At 44.5% G+C, this 19,968-nt stretch overlaps 2 protein-coding genes across 3 annotated transcripts; both read left to right on the top strand.

The window, feature by feature from the left end:
- Positions 1-376: 376 nt before the first annotated feature.
- Positions 377-5,449, top strand: eif4e2rs1 (eukaryotic translation initiation factor 4E family member 2 related sequence 1). 2 transcript variants are annotated; one of them, XM_028398846.1, is made up of 7 exons: positions 377-520; positions 1,552-1,633; positions 1,713-1,847; positions 1,933-2,037; positions 2,315-2,467; positions 4,327-4,463; positions 5,227-5,449. In XM_028398846.1, exons 1-7 carry the CDS (start codon positions 504-506, stop codon positions 5,264-5,266), a joined length of 669 nt encoding a protein of 222 aa, XP_028254647.1. In that variant the 5' UTR covers positions 377-503; the 3' UTR covers positions 5,267-5,449. The 2 variants fall into 2 exon arrangements, with proteins under 2 accessions (XP_028254647.1, XP_028254646.1); XM_028398845.1 differs by having other exon boundaries at positions 1,710-1,847.
- Positions 5,450-6,229: 780 nt separating this feature from the next.
- Positions 6,230-18,992, top strand: LOC114431264 (guanylyl cyclase GC-E-like). The gene is made up of 24 exons (XM_028398844.1): positions 6,230-6,293; positions 8,345-8,591; positions 9,205-9,435; positions 10,426-10,581; positions 10,749-10,891; positions 11,054-11,209; positions 11,335-11,484; positions 11,573-11,792; positions 12,179-12,254; positions 12,360-12,444; positions 12,527-12,643; positions 13,112-13,195; positions 13,336-13,512; positions 13,807-13,960; positions 14,085-14,228; positions 14,334-14,482; positions 14,578-14,741; positions 15,291-15,414; positions 15,482-15,550; positions 17,521-17,695; positions 17,761-17,859; positions 17,980-18,065; positions 18,308-18,393; positions 18,830-18,992. The coding sequence occupies exons 2-24, from the start codon at positions 8,354-8,356 to the stop codon at positions 18,915-18,917; spliced, it is 3,171 nt and encodes a 1,056-aa protein (XP_028254645.1). The 5' UTR covers positions 6,230-6,293; positions 8,345-8,353; the 3' UTR covers positions 18,918-18,992.
- The last annotated feature ends 976 nt before the right edge of the window (positions 18,993-19,968 follow it).

Below are 19,968 nucleotides of genomic sequence, written 5' to 3'. Positions count from 1 at the left end.
GTCCAGGCTCCAGGACGCTCCAGGAGGTTCCGGGAGGCTCCGGGAGGCTCCGGGACGCTCCAGGAGGCTCCAGGACGCTCCGGGAGGCTCCAGGAGGCTCCGTCCAGGCTCCAGGACGCTCCGGGACGCTCCGTCCGGGCTGTAAACATGTTCATTCTGCTGTGATGTTGGACATTAAACATGGGTGTCTATGGGAAATGGCTCACCTCTGGACCCAGCCCCCAGCGGCTGCAGCCTGAACTACAGGTTCTGACACTGTCTGAGCCCGGAGGCTGCTGCTTCGTTTCGCCACTGGTCGTTAAATACACTCAAAGAAACTCGAAACACGATTGAACGTGTCCCTTCCCACCTCCCGTCCACTGCTTCCGCACATGCGCAGAGATAGTGGTAGACGCTGAGCCTGTCCGTGGCGGTCAGTGTTAGACACGAGGAGAAACCGATAAACAGAGTAAAATAAAGTGATAGAAAACAGCAACGGAGCAGAAAAGGAAGAACGGGGAGACATGAACCAGTTGGAGGGGTAAGAGGCACATTCAGCGGTCAATATCCCGCTTTACTCCGGCTGTTAGCTTCCGGTGTTCTGGATGCTGAACTTTGTGTCGTCGGTGTGCTTGTTTGCGGGTTTTATGAATTCACATGTACGCATTTCGTTCAGCAGCCGCACATTTCCACCGGGTCCGAAGTGTTTATGGTGTCAGACTCGGAACTTTACCTTCGCAGCAGTGCCAGGGTTTCATGGAGCCGCTGTGGCCTCTCTCCGACAGGGATCCAGGGAAATGTCCTCCACAGTGGGTTTAAATAGATCGAGCTCATGTAAATTCACCGCCCTGTGAACATACCACCGCAATAACCCGAGTGAAGGGGAGGTCAGCATTTAACGAGCTCATTACTCATTATGTGCAGTGTAGCTGCGTGTTGTTGTGTTTATGACTGAAGCATTAAAATGTCGCTGCAGACTCACATCAGTGTGCCTGATGACGTCACACTTCCTCTACAGAAACATCTGCCTGTCACCTAATTATGTCTACATGCATACAGAGGAAAGCAGCAGTGAAACAAGTTTATTAGTCTTTACACACTCGCACTGCACTAGCCCTTCTTCTGTCACAGGATGCAAACCTTCAGGGTCATTCCGTGTGAAGCCGGGCTGCTGGACACTTGATTAATATGCACGAGTCTGGGTTATATTACCTAAAGTACACAACGTAAAAACTAAGCTTAGCACCAAAACCACATTTATGCCACCTCACGCTGAGACGCGTCCGACCATGTGGAACAAGTGTGGAGGACATGAAGGACTCCTGTAGATGTAATAGTGCTTATGCTGGGGTGATTTGTTAGCTGCTATATTTAAAAACGACACAAACATGAACTGAAGAAACATCTAAAGGTCTTGAGGGCAGCTAACGTGTGGTTCTTCGGGTGAATGCGTAGTCATGGATGTTAGCAGATGTAAAAAGTACACGTTCAGCTGGACTCATCCAGCTGATGTGCCTGAAGCAGGATGAGTCCACGTGGAATGACCCTTCACACTTCCTGTTTGTGTTCCAGTCTGAGAGATGACCAAGGCCAGCAGGAGACAGACTGTCACCATGACAACAGCGATGTGACCAACAACAATAACCGGCGCAAGGTCAGGTTGTCTGTGTGTCTGCAGGCGGCGCGTCCTGGTGCAGGTGAACACTAACCTGCCTGTCTCTCTGCCTCAGCAGGCGGCGTGTCCTGGTGCAGGTGAACACCCTCTGCAGTATAACTACACTTTCTGGTACAGCAGGAGAACCCCAAGTCGTCCTGCCAGCTCTCTGAGTTATGAACAAAACATCCGACAGATTGGGACTGTGGCCTCGGTACGCACACTTGAACCAGCAGGCCGTGCCATCTTCTCTGCCCACATTGTGATCAGGACTGATGGCTGGTCTTCCTGTGTTTTAGGTGGAGCAGTTCTGGAAGTTTTACAGTCACCTGGTCAGGCCAGGTGATCTGAGTGGACACAGTGACTTCCACCTGTTCAAGGAGGGAATCAAGCCCATGTGGGAGGTAACGATACATTCATTGCAGTACGGCTTCCTTTAGCTGGAGGACAGTTGTCGGTCTGTGTGGAGACAGAGACGGCTGACATCACATGGGGCTCTGGTCATGTGGACATGTAGGCGGTCCTCTTCTGCAGGATAGATGCAGATATTTGGATCTAGTGTCACATTCAGCTCAGGTTTTTACGTCTTTGTCCAGGTGGATGAGGATGTTTTCAGAACTGGGTTTAAATGTGTTGAAGGAGAGAAGGTGGATGATTCACTGACTGTATTCCTGATTTCAGGACGAGTCTAACCGCAGTGGAGGGAAGTGGATCATCCGTCTGCGCAAAGGTCTGGCCAGTCGATTCTGGGAGAATATAATACTGGCCATGCTGGGCGAGCAATTCATGGTGGGAGAGGAGATCTGCGGAGCTGTGGTCTCCATACGCTTCCAGGTATTCTGTTTGTCTGACACCAGGGGTTCTCCTATTAGCCTGCGACCCACAAAACCACAGCGCCCCCCACTGTCCCTTCAACATACACATGCTGTGCACAGGCACAAGTCCCATATAAAACAGGTGTAGCAGCAACAAAAAGAACACAACCTAACATCCGTATTGTCATTTTAGTAATGCATAACATAAGCTGATGAAGCCCCAGTGACGGTTTGTAAAGTCGCCACATTTAAACATTCGAAAGTGAGCCGGATGTTTACCGGCCACGTAACAGAAGCATAACATAAGCATGAAACACTTCCATTTTAGTCAATGAGAGTATTTACATCGACGTGTAGCAGCGTGTCAGAAGCTTCCAGAAGGGATATATGCCTTATTTATTTTTCATCACATGTACAAGGAGAGATTGATTTTAGAAGCAGAGAAACAGCATTTATATGATATAACAGGCGATTTATTATTAAGGGCAGGGGGACGAGCAGCAGCTGACTTCAGAGTGAAGGGGATGGAGTAGACGGGGGCTTCAGTATTGTGTAGGGTTGGGCGAAATTGGCAAAAAAATTCATCACGATTAATTGTGGCATTTAGCCGATAACGATTAATTTGACGATTAATTGATGACAATTGTTTACATTGTTCCAAAATGATTCTGACAAATCATCAGTCAAGTTAACTATTCATTCTAACAGGCTGGTGAGTAGTGATTAGGCACCAACCAGCCATGTTTGAAATATGTATTGATAATATTGAGGCACAAACTGCTTCAAAATAATAATGAAGCAAACATTCAAAGTAACTGTCCTTCAAATGTTCTTATCTTAAGTCACAGAGCGGTGCATGTCAGCATTAAAATTAAACAGGACAAATAAGTTCAGAAAAGTCCCATCAGTGATTATTAAAGTTAAAAAATGTGTCTGTGCAAATGAACCTGTGACTGAATATGTCCCACACTAGAGCATGTTTTCACTCAGACTGTAGAACAGCAGCAGAAAAACAAACAAACAAACAAACCGGACAGTTCCACATTTAAACGTGTGTCTGTGCAAATCAACCTGCTTTACGTCCTTTCAGCGCTTCGTTTGGTCGTAAGCAGCACGATGACTAAACGTATCGCGAAATCTCGGCTGAGTGGAATTCTTTCAATATCTGCTGGAGGAGACTTCGCTGTTGTAATGTTTCCTATCTTGCTGTGGAGTCCGTAAATAAAGATCGGGAGGCAGTTTCTCCAGTCGGAGTTCTTCCTTTTATACGAGCAAACATTCCGTTACTATGGCAACAACCATTGCTCCACACATGTAGCGTACGCATGTGCGGCAGGATATACTACAGCTGTAGCCGGCATTGTGTCCTCGCTGCGCTTTCTTCGGCTTTCTTCGTACTCCGGCTTATGGTGACAGACGTCGAAACTATGTTAGGAACGTGCTGCTCTGCATCAATTAACTAAACACCACTGCCGTCCGCCATTATTGTTATTGTGGGCTTACACGTGTGCGGTTGCGGGTGATGGTGAGAGTACGCCGCACACAAAAATGCATCATCATGACGAGGCTCTAATCGCCGTAATCGATAAGTGGCAAATATTAATCGGTGACGGTTTTTCTGACGATTAATTGCACACGATACGATTTTGCACAAGCCTAGTAATGTGAGCCTGATACATGTAGAGGACGTTTTCATTTTTTAAAAATGATTTCTGGAAATCGTCTTGCACCCCGTGGGGTGTCCCAACCCCCACTTTTAGAACCCGTCTTGTAAAATAAGACACACTCACTGACAGGGATTTAAATGTGTGAGGATAAAAAGTTTTCACTCTCAACCCTACAAGTTTTATTCCATCTCTCTTTCTGGGTGTCTGCTAGGAGGACATCCTGTCAATCTGGAATAGAACATCGAATGACCAGACAACGACTTCCAGAATCAGAGACACGTTGAGACGAGTCCTGAACCTTCCAGCCAACACCATCATGGAGTACAAGACTCACAACGACAGCCTCAGGTACTAATCAGAGTAGGACCAGTACTGCTGCTGTACTGATGGTTACCAAATACACACTATGGCCAAAAGTATTCAGTCACCCAATCCAATAATTGAATTCAGGAGTTCCAATCACTTCCATGGCCATGGTGTATACAATCAAGTGTGGTGCTGTGATAGGATGCCACCTGTGCAACAAGTCAAGTTCTGGAATTCCCTCGCTACTAAATATTCCACAGTCAACTGTCAGTGGTGTTACACCAAAGTGGAAGCAATAATAACAGCAAGGTCAGCGGGTGCATGGTGCGCACAGGGTCACCAACTTTCTGCACAGGCGATCGCTACAGACCTCCAAATTAGCGATTAGCCCAAGAGCAGTGCATAGAGAACGGGTTTCCATGGCCAAGAAGCTGCATCGAAGCCACATTCACAAAGTGCAATGCAAACCGCCGGATGCAGTGCTGTAAAGCACGCCGCCACTGGACTGTAGAGCAGAGGATGAGTCTGGGTTTGGGAGTTTCGGGTTCCTTGTCTGACTGCATTGGCTTGGTCCCTTAGTTCTGGTAAAACCGGCTTCAGCATACCGAGAGATTTGGACAATCCGATGCTAGTTTGTGGGGATGGCCCCTTCCTCCTTTTATATGAATGTAAACAGACGAGCAAATACTTTTGGCCATATAGTCTAAATACTGTGCAGCTGTCTCTGATAATGTGGCACACTGATGTTTCATAGGCCAGAGCTGCTGAAACTTTTCAGGCTGACTGAGAAATGGTTTCATTACAGGGACAACTCGAGCTTCAGGAACACCAAGATCTCCCTTTGAGGACACGCATGTCTAGTGATTCTCCTGCTGGCCAATCAGGAATCACCTTGTGGACCAATAAACTGACTGAACTTGATGAAGCTGTTTCAGTGAGCAGCATCAGTGTGAGCAGATCCAGTCCGCTGATCAGGTCTTTGTGTTGTTGTGTTTTTTGTTGGTGTAAATAAAACTGAACCCCCTGAACTTGTGCTTCCAGTGACTTGATACCAAAATACTTCTCTTCAGAATCAGAATCAGGAATACTTTATTGATCCCAGGGGGATCTCTTCTCTTCTGCAGTGCTCCTGTTTTTTTTGGGCTGCAGAATTGGCGCCTCCTGGTGGTGTGAAGATCGTTTTGGATAGTTTTGATTGCACCTCATTGAGGTACTTTGACCCAGATGGCACTGCTGTCACCTTCCAGGCTGTTCCAGGCCACGGACCACAGGTCTAATCCTGCCTCTATTCCTGGCTGCAGACCAGCTGGGAGTTGTGATCTGTGATGGTCTTAATCCTGAGCAGGATTAAGAGCTCATCCTGGATTCATCACAGGACCGACAGTCACACACTCAAAACTCAGAACATGGAGCTGCTCTGTTACAGAGGCTCAAACTGAGCCTGAGTCAGAACCAAGTGAATTATTGTGACTGTTAAATGAGTGTTCTCACTGCCTCGTATGTTTGTCTCACACACACACACCCTGCCCCCAGTGAACATTAGTATTTACAGTATTTACAGGACAGTATTTTAGTTGAAAGTGTTTTCGACTGGGAGTCCGGCAGCTGAAGGTCACCAGTCTAACCAGGTGAATGTGATTCAGCTCCTGTTCATCAGCCCACAGTTGTCATGAAGGACGGGTGCTGAACACTCAGAGTCATCCTCTCATTACAAACTCCATGCTGGAGCCAAAGTTGCTCCTGAACTGCAAACGAGATTACAGTAAAGCTCCCCGTTTGACCTGACATCAGCACTTTCTGCACTGTACCACTGCGTTTCAGACGACTGCAGCTGACGGGTTTTCGTTGGACAGATGAAGCTCTGAGACAAAGGTACTAACTTCCTTATTATTCTCAGGGTAAAATCGATCAGTTACAGGATCAATACATCATTTTTCAGCATTCCAATGATAGCCATGATTGTCCTGTGTTGTGTAATGTTTGCTGCATGTGTGTTCCTCTCTCTCCTCCATCCTCTCTGTCCTGTCTACCTTCTCCTCATCTACCTGGCTCACTATCAGCCGGATGGTCCTCTTGGGTCAGGTCCTGACCCCCTTGTTCGGGGTTCAGATTCTGGGTTTCTGTAAAGCACCCTGAGACAGTTTTGATTGTGAAAGGTGCTGTGTAAATATAATTGGATTGAAACTGAGTTGAAGAGATTCTGAAAAACCTGCTGATGATTGAACATTTATCAGCAAAGTAATCCATCCTGATCTAAGTAAAAACTGTTATCTGTGAAGGTCAGTTCTGGTAAACAAGTACTGTAAATTTGGTTTTATATTACAGGACTTTATAAGATAAGATAAGATACACAGTATGAGCACAGTATATGATACATGGATACAGATATGGACACAAGGTGCTAAGTAATATAAATATAGACAAGTGGAGGGAATGACAGTGATGCCTGACATGATTATCTAGCTCCTCTCCCTACAGAAAGGGGAGGAGTTATACAGTCTGATGGCCACTGGCAGGAAGGACCTCCTGTGGCGTTCTGTGCTGCTCCTCGTAGTCTCAGTCTACCGCTGAATGTGCTCCTGTAGGACAGTGTGTGACAGCAGTTATGACATCTCATTTGCTTTAATGGATCACATTCACAGCTTTAAGTGTGTGTGCTGTGTTTTATAGGTTTAATAGGTCACATTTCAGCCTGACAGTCAGGAACACAGTTCAGGTTTTAGAGTCTGCTCTCCTGAAAGCTGCTTGATGTTCCTTTGTGTTCATCTGATCTATGCGTGTGAAGTGAAGAATTATGTGAATGTAACCAATGCAAAGGATAAGAGATGTACTTACAGTCGCGGATCATAATTAACAAGACTAACGTGCATAGCTTCGGTTGTCCCACATGTTCTTTGTCACTGCTTCCTTGCAAGTTTCATGCATCACCAACAGGGACCCTACATAAAACCATGCTGTGCTCTTCAGGAATGATTGATTTCCTCACCTGTGTGTTCACGGTCATGAACCCTGAGAGAAGTTCACCTGTTCACATGTGACACATGTAACAAATGAAGTATGATTGTATATCACAAATCAGCACTTTAAGACAGATCAGTGTGCTGCTTCATTAACGGTCCCTGGTGACTTGAAGAGGTCTCAGTGTGCCCCTCTTCTCAGGGACTGTATGTAGATTAATATGTCAGCATGCACCATCATCTGGTACACATGTGGCCTTCATCCTGCTGCCGGTGTTGTTTCACTTTGGGTGTGGGTTAACGTGGTCTATTGCAAACAAAGCCAGAGGAGAACCATATCCAGCCCCAATGAAGGCAAACACACCTTCAAAAGGAGGAACCAACATTCAGAGGCATTGTGATCATTTAACAAGCACGAAGTGCTGATCAGCAGCTGTGTGTTCAGCTGTATGCTGACGTCACAGAGCCCTAACCCAACTTGTAGTAGTTGTCCTGATGCAGTAATGATGTTCCTTCATCAGCCTAAGTTAAGAGTGTTAGCATTGTTGCTATACTTAGCACTGTTAGTGCTCCTTAGCATTAGCTAATGGTGTCAGTGAGCTTTAAAGGGCAGAGGCCACAGCAGTCAACTGGCTTCTGAGATAACAACCTATGTCGAGCTACTGAATATGTGAAGCTCCAGGTTTTCATGTTGCAGCCAGTGTGGACAGACCTGCGCTCTGCGCTGCAGGGTCTCTACAGCATGTAGACGTGTACTCAGTGGGCTTTAGATCAGGTGACTGACTGTCTTTCAAGAATGTTGCAGGTTTGACTTTGACTGTTGAGCTGCTGCTCTGCATGCAGAATACTGATCGAACTTTACAGCTTTACTGTTTTGATTCGATGTAATCAATCACAACTATGTGTCAATGTAAGCCAAACATGTTCAATAACTTCATAATGTGTAATGAAATCAATCTTCCGCAGGTCGTCACGATGCAGCTTCCATGGTTGCTAGGATCATTTCTGTGGTTGCTATGCATTACAGAAGGTTGGACAGCAACCTTCAAGCTGGCCCTGATTGGTCCTTGGTCATGCGACCCATTGTTCTCCCGTGCAATGCCAACAGCAGCCGCCAACCTGGCATTGTCACGACTACGGAGCGACAGCAGCCTGAGCCGAGGATACTGGTACGATGTGAAGCTGCTGGATGAGGACTGCTCTGCCTCCAAAGGTTTGTTAAATAATCTGGTAATGCAAAGTAACGGCTTTAAAGTCCAACAAACTAAAACATTTTCTATAACAGAACTCCTATAAAATGTGCTTTAGGGCAGCAGTGAAGTGTATTGAGGACGTGTACATGAAGCTGTCTGTAGACAAGAACACAGGAAAACCCACAGACAGACAGACTGTATGTTGACAGGGTGGCTGTGGCTTAGTTGTCCGATAACAGGCCGGTGGTTCAAACCCTGCTCTTCTTGGTTGTTGTCATTGTCGTATGTCGTTGGGCCAGGTACCTAACCTACATTGCCTCTGAATGTGTATGAGTGAATGGGCGGTAGTTGTAGAGGCAGCACTGAGGTCCAGTAGAACAAGTACAGAGACAAGCCCACGGTCTGATGCCATGAGGAGGTCATTAGTGACTTGTGCTGTTTCTGTGCTGCGGGGGGCTCTGGATCCTGGAACACCTCAAACAGGTCAAGTAACAGAAGTACTAGAAGTAAATGGGCAGAGACCAGTCCATAATTTACTGTGGTGTCTGGGTCATACACAGACTGAAAGCTTTCACAGGTTTTGGCCATGGTATGATTTTTAAACCATATAATTGCTCTCTGGTTTTATTTCAGCTCTGATAGGCCTCGGTGAGATGGAAGGGTATGGTCACGCCTTCATCGGACCTTTTAACCCTGCCCTTTGTCATGCTGCCTCCTTGTTTGCCCAGCACTGGGAGGCAGGACTTGCATCTCCTGGCTGTCTGGATGCTGACTGGGCAAACCTGCCACCCATCACTCCTCCTAGCAGAGTCTTGTTCACGGTCCTGAGATTCTTCCGTTGGGCGCACGTCGCTGTCATCTCAGGTGAGGATGTGATATCGTGACAGGTGTATGATCTGTTTTTGTTTGTCCTGCAGACTATTTATTTAATCAGAATGTCTTGTCCCCGTTGCATTTACATGCATATGATCCATGTCATAGTAGGAAGTCTAAAGAATTTCTTTCAGGTTTTATTTCTCCTTCACAAATTCAGCATCATTCATCATCAACTGTTACGGGCCCAGGCCTTTTCAGTTTGAGGGTTTGGTTTGCTTTTGGTTTCACTCCTCTGTTTTGTGTGGACCTGCCCCCCTTACGTTGGCATCATGATGACGAGCGTGTGCGTATCAGTGTGTTCCTATAGATAATGGTGCTCCCCTGCGGTTGGCTGTCAGAGAGGAACTAAACCAATAGCCGTGCTTCTCCGGCTGGCGCTTCCATTTAATGAGTGGCATGACATTCGTTCTGGGGGAGGGTGCTTAGAAGAGACTTTGTTTGTGTGCAGTCCTCCCCAGCATCCCAAAGCTTTGTCATGCCGTCTTGGTGATTAACTGTGTTAGGAATAAGAAACACTTCTGCAAGTTAGTTTAGTATTTTGTGAGGCACCTGTGTTTGAGATCTCTCCGGTGAACTAGCTGGTTAGAGTTAGCTCTAGCTTCTTAGTATTATTATACTATTTATTATACTATATGTTTAGTATTGCAGTGTCACTAAAGCCTGGCAGTTGTTTTGTTTTACATCAAGGTTGTGTGTTTTATTTTTTTATTTTTCTTTATTGTTTTGTATCCATCACAACCAAACAAGTAAAGAGATGCTATGCTTTGAAAGCCAGACGCTCTTCTTGGATTTAATGTTTTCTTCCCCTTTCCCCCTAGCTGAGCTAGTAACAGCATCATCTAAACTTATTGTCTTCACCCTTAAAATAATTCCATTCTAACCTGGACTCCTGCATCCTCTCATTCGTTCTGCACAGCATGAATCAGTTTTTCCTAATGTTGGCTTTTCTCTACTCTTCCTCTTCTTGTTTGTCATCAGGTCCAACTGACCTGTGGGAAAGCACTGGACAAGAAGTGGCCTCTGCTCTTAGGGCCATGGGCTTGCCAATAGACCCAGTGGTTACCATGGAAACAACAAACAAGGATGGGGCTCGGAAGGCATTAAACATTATTCGAGAGGCCGACAATGTCAAAGGTTAGAGCCAGGAGATAACTGTGAAGTAGCACTCAGTAAATGTTAACACACCACATCAGTCCGTTTGGAACAGTGCACATGAATCAATGTTAAATTTGTTAGGTGCTATGAAAGTGAAAGACAAAATATTTAATTAAACATATTTAAAATGTGTTTTTCTTTCTCAGTGGTCATCATGTGCATGAGCTCTGTTTTGATTGGTGGAGAAGATCAGAAAGAGCTCCTACTGGCTGCTCTGGATATGGGGATGATTTCAGATGGCTATGTGTTTATTCCTTATGACACCCTGCTGTATGCCATGCCATACCAGGTAAACCAATCATGTTAACGCCAAATGTATTGACTGTTCTTCATGGAACGTATTAAACGAAGTGTTAAACAATAATAAAAAATATATGATACACAAACATGATTTTCACTGAAACGGTTAATGTTGCATGTTTGAATGAATCTGAATTCTCTGTCCAATCAGGATATAGTATTCCACCAGCTGACTAACAGCACAAACCTTCGACATGCCTACAGCGCTGTCTTGACTGTTACCATGGCATCTGACCAGAGTTTCTACGAAGCTTTTCGTGAGGCTCAAATCAGCCGAGAGATTCGCTCTGCTATCTCTGCAACAGAGGTGAACCAATAAATACATACTTTTTATTGGTCTAAACAAAAGCTATAGCACACAGAACAAATACTTTCTTGTCTCCTGTCTTTACCTGTATTTATGTTCATGGAGTTCCTGGATTTTCTCTACAGGTGTCCCCGATGTTTGGGACCATCTTCAACATGGTGTACTTTGTTGCTAAAGCAGTGGAAGAGCGTCGCCAGGCAGGAGGCGGGCACTGGGTGAAAGGCAAACAGCTCGCCCAGTCAGATGAAGGCTTTGATTTTCAGGGCTTCAATCAGGTATGAAATGCTTTCCAATGAATCTTCAAATATATTTAACGAATACATTTAGGAGTCCGTTTCAACAGGTCGTCTCTTCAACTTTCAGGTGTTGCATGGAGGCAAAGATGGGCTCGGCCTGCAGGCCGAGTATTTGTTGTTGGACAGTGATGGTGACCGCCTCGTGCCAACACACTCACTAGCTCCGACGCACACCACTGGAATGATTGGAGGCTTAAGACCGCTGAGCAACTCGATTATCTTTCCTGGGGGAAAACCCCCCAAAGCCAGCTTCTGTTGGTTCAATCCAGAGGAGGCCTGCATCGGAGGTGTGTTTACTGACCCACAGGGAGGGTGGGAGCTTTGAGTTTCTGTTAGTCCCACAAGAGGGCAAGATTGAACTTTGTAGGTTGTGTCAGTTGTATCTGTCAACTGTGTGGTTTAGATTGGAAACGTTTCAGTCTTCATTTCTAATACCCCTCCCACATAAAGCGAATACATACGTTACATCATATGAAGTTATATACATTTTACATGCTGCACCAAACACTTTACTAGAGACTTCACACAGGTGCTCATATAGCTGCTGTTTGGGTCCTTCAGGCCCTGTTAAATGCTTTGGATATAAATAAAGAACACCCCACATTGTCACATGTGAACACAGGGAATGAGAAAATGTCTGATTTAACTATTTTTTTAATGTACTTATCTGCAGGTTTAAACCCAGTGACGATATTTTTCATCTTCCTGTTTCTCTGTGGTCTAGTGGGAGTTTTTTTCTACGGGATCAGGTTAACAAAAGTCTCATTTTCTGATGCTCAGTCAAGTTTCAATGATTTATTGCTGTAAATGTGTGTGATAATGATGATACCAATAACAATAATCTGTGTGTACAGGAAGTACAAAAGAGCTTCAAGCACCACCAAACTGATCCTGACTCTGGATGATATTGTCTTTATTGATACTCAAGTCAGCAGGAAGGTTGGAGAATTCTTATTATTAGACATATGTTTGCTGTTCACTGGCAAAAATGGTGAAATAATTCTTGCTTTTGTGTATTTAGAAACTGAATGATGAGTCAATCATGAGGAGTCTTCTGGAAATTAAAACTCCATTGCGCTCAGTTGCTCGAAGTTACATCCTGACATCACCTGAAAGTTCCAACATAGGAATATTGGAGGTACAACAAAATGCGTAATTACAGTGCATCCGGAAAGTGTTACAGCCTTATTCCAAAATGGAATAAATTAATTTTCAAATTCATTCATGATTTGGAAAGGCACACATATGTATATAGGGCCCAATAGCTGACACTGCATAGAGCACATATTCAAGTCATGAAGTCCAAGGAATTGTCCGTAGACCTCTGAGACAAGATCGTACGAAGGGTACAGAAACACTGTCTGCTGCATTAAAGGTCCTGATGAGCACAGGGGCCTCCATCATCTGTAAATGGTTAGAACCACTAGGACACTTCCTAGAACCGGCTGCCTGGCCAATGTGAGCGATTGCAGTAAAGGGCCGATGGTCACTTTGACAGAGCTCCAGCCTTGCTGTGTAGAGAGAGCAGAGTCTTCCTTTCCGGATGCACTCTGTTTGACACAGTCTATTACACTCTGCTCTCTTCTTAAATGTGCTGTTTCACCAGGGGGACTGGGTTTGGCTAAAGAAGATTGCTGGTGGAAATGCAACAACAGCTGTCAATCAAAACACCCAGAGTCTGTTCAGCCAGGTACAGAGCCATCAATATCCCTCATGCAGGAAAAATACAGACACACAGTAGAAAGCAGAGTAAATGTGGAGCATAATATGAGCTACCTGGCTGCTGAAACATAAAACCATAGTTCATATGTTCTTTTGTCTGTTGTCTAGTTACGTGAGATGCGACATGAGAACCTGAACCTGTACCTGGGTCTGTTTATGGATTCAGGGATCTTTGCTCTGGTGGTTGAACACTGCCCTCGAGGAAGTCTCTCAGACCTGCTAGCTGACAGCGATATGAGACTAGACTGGATGTTCAAGTCTTCCCTGCTCATGGACCTCATTAAAGTACTGCTGAGAAAGTGCTGCTTTCTGTTATTAGATAGATTTATGATTTTTGTAATAAGAAGATAAACTGTCCTAATAATGAAACTGAATGATGATCTGGTAACAGATCAGCAGCTACCTGCAGAGGTCCTGACTGATGTGTTGTTGTACAGTCCGACACTGGGTTTTTCTGTGGATCCTTTAGTTCAGTTTGAGAGTTTTGTCTGTATTTCTTTAATCCTTTACTAGTGTTAGTTTGATGGATTTATTTTGACTAAGTCTGAGAAGTCTCATCATCAGTTGTCTGCCTGGCAGGGAATGAAGTACCTTCATCTGCGAGGTTTGAGTCATGGCCGCCTGAAGTCCACAAACTGTTTAGTTGATGGGCGTTTTGTTCTGAAAGTCACAGACTATGGGCTTCCCATGATCCTTAATGCTCAGAGTATCAACCTTCCTGAGGACCCACAAGGTAAAAGCATCAAAGATTTATTTTATAAATCATCATGGTCCCAGTGTTTTGTCATATTTATCAGTTTTTCTGTCATAAGCTTACAGTGAAATCCTATCATCCACACTATGTCTCTATTTTTCAGAGCTGCTGTGGACAGCTCCAGAACTTTTGAGAAATCCTGTTCGAGGAGGGTCCTTTGCTGGCGATGTCTTCAGTTTCTCTATAATCGTACAGGAAGTGATCTCACGAACTCTGCCATATGCCATGATGGACATGCCAGCCCATGGTGAGACTGTGCAGCTGTGTGACAGCCCTCTGTTCTTGAAGCAGTACCCTCTTCTGTGTCTGTCTTTCTGAACAGCTGTTTCTCTGATTACTGTCTGTCTTTCAGAGATCGTGGAGCGTCTGAAGCAGCCTCCCCCACTTTTCAGGCCACTTGTGTCAGTGGATGAAGCTCCTACTGAGTGTCTCAATTTGATGAATGAATGTTGGAATGAAGACCCGAATATGAGGCCAAATTTTGATGACATTTTCAAACAGGTGAGGCAAATTCACTCAAGAGGATTCTGCCTTTTCAAATGTACATAAGTATCTTCTGATTTTCCCATATAATGCCCTGGTGTGTGTGTTTCCAGTTTCGGGGTATTAACAGAGGAAAGAGGGCAAACATCATCGACTCCATGTTGCGAATGTTGGAACAGTACAGTTCAAATTTGGAGGATCTGATCCGAGAACGAACAGATGAATTGGAGGTTGAGAGGAACAAGACAGAGAAGCTGGTTGGACAACTCCTCCCAAAGTAAGACTAACATGATGTGAAGGGGGAGCTTTAAAGTGCAGGTTTGTTGCCTGTTCCCCTCCAAACAGAAACTCACCATATTGTAGGTCAGTGTGGGCACAGGTAGATGATGATATTACTCAACATTGTAAATGTATTAAGTAGAAACTGATCAATAGTCTTCATCTAGCTGACCGTTCCTCTCTTTGTTTAAACGAACAAAGGGCTGAGTGAGGCTGTTTTCAAACAAGATAAGATAAGATAATCCTTTATCAGTCCCCCGCAGGGGAAATCCACAGAAGAAATAAAGGATTATAAAGCATAAAGGAATTATGCTAAATATTTACTGGACAAGTCATCAATACAGCATTTACCCCATGTCAAGTATGTCGGCATGAAGTTTTGGCTTCTGGATTCAGCATCAATCCATGAGCTTCTTCTCTGGTTAGATTTTGACAGTCTGTAAAACCTTGGATGTCTTACATCCACAGTCAATGGTACATGACATCACATGCATGCCTTCTATTATTACTGTTAGTGTCTACATGTTAAAGCTGTAATGTGTTACAGATCTGTGGCTCAGGCTCTGAAAAAAGGGAAGCCAGTTCGTCCTGAACATTATTCAGACTGCACCCTTTACTTCAGTGACATTGTCGGATTTACGACCATCTCAGCACTCAGTGAACCCATCGAGGTACACGCTGCACCAACACCAGCATGTATCGTTTCTGGTCACTGTATAACTTATATTGTGTGTGCAGGTGGTGGACCTCCTCAATGACCTGTACACCATGTTTGATGCCATCATTGCTAGCCATGACGTCTACAAGGTAAAGACGTTCTGAAATCAGTTTTGTTCTTCTTCTGTCACTCTTTCAGTTCAATTCAATTCAATTCAATTCAGTTTTATTTATATAGCGCATATTACAATCAGACATTGTCTCAAAGCGCTTCACAGGAACCCCCCTAAGAGCACTGTGGCAAGGAAAAACTCCCTTTAAGAGGAAGAAACCTTGAGCAGGACCCGTCAACTTAAGGGGGAACCAGTCCTGCTGCTAGTCAGAGAGGATGAGGGAGAGAGAGAGAGAGAGAGAGGGGATGAAGGAGAGAGAGGATGAAGGAGAGAGAGAGAGAGAGAGAGAGAGAGAGAGGAGCAAACATGATACAAACATGATACAGTACAGAGCAAACATGCAGCAGATGAAACAGTGATTATATTGCAATAGATATCTATATATATCGTCGGTCCATAAGTAGGAATAGTAATTTGATAGTAAAGATGAGCAGCAGGGGCTAGTGAAGTCGATGAGCACAGGAGAGATCAGGGACCAGACTGCAGGTCAGCATGCAGGTCTTGAGACCTGCAAAGAGAGAGAGAGAGCGAGGCACAGAACTACAAGGAAGACAGTTAACACAGATTATGAGACGATATTACCCAGTATGATCCAGACTAAGGAGAGTGGAGGAGAGGTCAGAGGGTGTTCAGAGGATCGTGTTTGTGCCCCCCGACAACGTAGAGCAGGAGAGACTTCACGGGCCGGACTGCAGGTCAGCATCCAGGTCTTGAGACCAGTGTGAGCCAGACTAAGGAGAGAAAAGGAGAGGTTAGAGGGTGAGAGGGAAACTGCTCAGTGGATCATGTTTGTGCCCCCCGACAACGTAGGCCTAGAGCAGCATAGCTGTGCTACACACTAGGTCTAAGGCTAACTGTACGCCTTACTAAACAGAAAAGTTTTAAGTCTAGTCTTAAAGGTGGAGGCAGTGTCTGCCTCTCGGACCCAGATTGGTAACTGGTTCCATAATAGCGGTGCCTGATAGCTGAAAGCTCGTCCTCCCATTCTACTTCTATGGATCCTAGGAACTACTAGTAAACCTGCACTCAGAGATCTGAGTGTCCTATTAGGAACATATGGTACAATCAGGTCCTGCAGATACAATGGAGCAAGTCCATGAAGAGCCTTGTAGGTTAGAAGAAGGATCTTGAAGTGTATTCTTGAGTCCACTGGGAGCCAGTGAAGAGACGCTAGGACAGGAGAGATATGATCCCTTTGGCTGCTTCCTGTCAGAACTCTAGCTGCTGCGTTCTGGATCAGCTGCAGACTGTTGATGGAGTAATGTGGACATCCTGACAATAAAGAGTTGCAGTAGTCCAGTCTTGAAGTGACAAAAGCATGGATGAGCTTTTCAGCATCACTCTGAGAGAGGATGCTCCTGATCTTAGTAATATTACGCAGGTGAAAGAAAGCGGTCCTGGAGACCTGCTTAATATGAGAGACAAACGACATGTCTTGATCAAAGATAACTCCAAGGTTCCTCACAGTCATACTGGAGGCCAGAGTATTTCCATCCAGAGAGAAAGTATTATCTGATAAACTAGTTCTGAGATGTTTCGGTCCAAAAACAATGACCTGAACCTGAATATACCAGCTGTGTTCTTATAGTGAAGTTTACATCTTTCTGTTATCGTGCTTTTTAACTGGAAACATACATATGAATACATCAGATAGATAGATGAATACTTTATTGATCCCCAAGGGGAAATTCAGGTATCCAGTAGCAACATTGGAACAGACAGCATAGCATGCATAAGGGTATATATACATAGGGTGCTAAAATAAAAAGCAATTAGTGCATGCACAGAATAGACTAGACATAGGTGTATGGGTGGGGAAAACTGCTGTTGGATACTGGGTGCCAGCATCAGTTAATATAGGTGGTATTTACTATATGCAACGTCAGAAGGTACGAGGCACATGTACATTATACAAGTAAGCGGTTCGTATGTGTGTTTTGTGCACAGGTTGAAACAATTGGAGATGCTTACATGGTGGCTTCAGGTGTTCCTAACAGAAATGGAAATCAACACGCAGCTGAAGTGGCAAACATGTCTCTGGACATCCTGCATGTGATAGGAGCCTTTAAGATCAAACACATGCCAGAGATTAAAGTCAAAATTCGCATTGGACTGCACTCAGGTACAAACAGACTGACTGACACACACAAAGACGCACACAGAGTCTCACTCTCTGCCTGTCTTCAGGTCCAGTGGTAGCAGGTGTTGTTGGCCTCACAATGCCCAGGTATTGTCTGTTTGGAGACACAGTGACCACGGCCTCTCACATGGAAGCCTCCGGCCTGCGTATGTAAAGCAAATAAGGACATTGACAAGGAAAAGACATGAAATTATCTTCTTCCTTTGTCTGTACTTGGCTGTAAGCTATAGAGATTATGTGGTGTGAAGTTGTGTTTGTGCTTCCAGCCTACAGGATCCACATCAGCCTGAGCACAGTTAAAGTCCTGACTAGTCTCAAACTGGGATATCACATAGACACCAGAAAGGCACAGGTACGTTCTCATGCTCAGGTATTAACCCAAAACAAATGTATATGTACTCTTCTGTCATCTGAGAGTAACTAATATGTTAACACAGTTACATGCCGGCTATTGGAAATGACTGTTTTGACTTAAAACTAACTCCACTCGGGGACTTGGGCTCAGGCTGTGGGTCATGCAGTTACCAGAAGGTTTTGTGTTCTCTTTGGACCTGTCAGGTTAAGGCTGTTTGTTTATGCTTATTTGTGTCTTAGGTGAAGGGCACAGAGGACACATACTGGCTTATGGGTCGAGATGATTTCAATAAACCTCTGCCTGTTCCTCCAGATCTCACTGGAGGGTAAGAACACACACAATCTACAAAACTCCATCAGATGTTAACATTTTCATTATTGCTGTGACATAGATGAAGAAGGTTTCTTGCACCTGGATCCATTTTGGTTCTGCTAATTATAACCCAACAATAATAAGTTATTTGTTCAAAGGCTGAGGATGTCCAGCAGTACAAAGACCTGGGAATATTTATACAGACACAGTGTTAGGGTTGTGCTTCTTTGCTATCAAAGATTAAACTTGTGCAGTTTCATGGATACCTTTTGTGGTTGATATTCAGACTGTAATATTTCCAAGCTGCTCCAATGCAAGTTTTATGTCAAACATCTAATAACAACATTAAGATATATTTAAAATGTAAAAACAATAGAACAATGGGGGCATAGACTGTCATAGGGTAGTGTACACTTTACTTCAAATTGTGACTGTTCTTTGTCTCCCAGGGCCAGTAACCATGGAATCAGTCTGGATGAGATTCCAATGGAGAGACGACAGAAGTTTTTGGACCGACAGAAGATAATGAAAAAATAATATAATGCCAATGACACACTCACTCACTCACACGCACACGCACGCACGCACGCACACACACACGCACACATGCACACGCACACTCACACACACGCACACACACGCACACTCACACACACACACAGACACACACACACACACACGCACACACACACACATGCACACACACACACACATGCACACACACACACACACACGCACACACACACGCACACACACACACACACACACACACACACACACTCACACATGCACACTCTCACACACACACACACTCACACACACACACTACCTCAAACACTGTGCTTTAAGAAATTGTTTTAGCTAGTGAGATAAATTGAGCCAAACACAATAGAACTGTATGAAATTCCTAAATGCTGTGAATACTGAATGGAGGTATGTGTGGACACACTGTGTGCATTCAGAAGCAGAATGGTTTGTTGTAGTTAGTCAGTAATATCAATCAAATTTGTACTAGCACATTTCTGTGCCTCACATTGATGCATATTATTTTAGAGTAAATTGTTTGTATAATTCATTGTATTATATTCAATAATACACAGTAAGTGTTCAAGCAGTAATACAAAGGATGCACAACAACTGTAACAATCAGTAGTTCTTATTTTCGAAATGTCTAATTTCTTGTTCATAATATTATGTATATATTTTATTGTTGTTACTCAATAAAATCTCTTAGTTAAGCTACATTTGTATTTGATATATATGTTGTTGGACTTAAGCACAGATGTCAAGCTATCTAGATTTTTCCTGCTTTGTCTGACCAACTAAACCTGAAATGGGAAATCAAAGACAGGGCACTGGCTGATGCACGTCATGCACCGCTCTCAGTTGGAGTGCCTGGATGATCCTAGGAGCTATGTTGTCAGGGGCTTAATACCTCTAATAGGGTCTCTCAAGGCAAACAGGTCCTTTGTGATGGGCTGGACCAAAAGCTGTTCAAAAACACCTTATGGAGAACCAGGGCCGCTGCTTGGCAATAGGAAAATCAGGCAAATTCTGGCCCTTTGCCAGAAACGGAGGGCTGACCAGC

The sequence above is a fragment of the Parambassis ranga genome, unplaced genomic scaffold (genome assembly GCF_900634625.1).
Source record: "Parambassis ranga unplaced genomic scaffold, fParRan2.1 scaffold_65_arrow_ctg1, whole genome shotgun sequence".
NCBI lineage: Eukaryota > Metazoa > Chordata > Actinopteri > Ambassidae > Parambassis > Parambassis ranga.
Note: the sequence above shows the minus strand (reverse complement) of the source record. Positions and strands in the feature narration are given on the sequence as shown.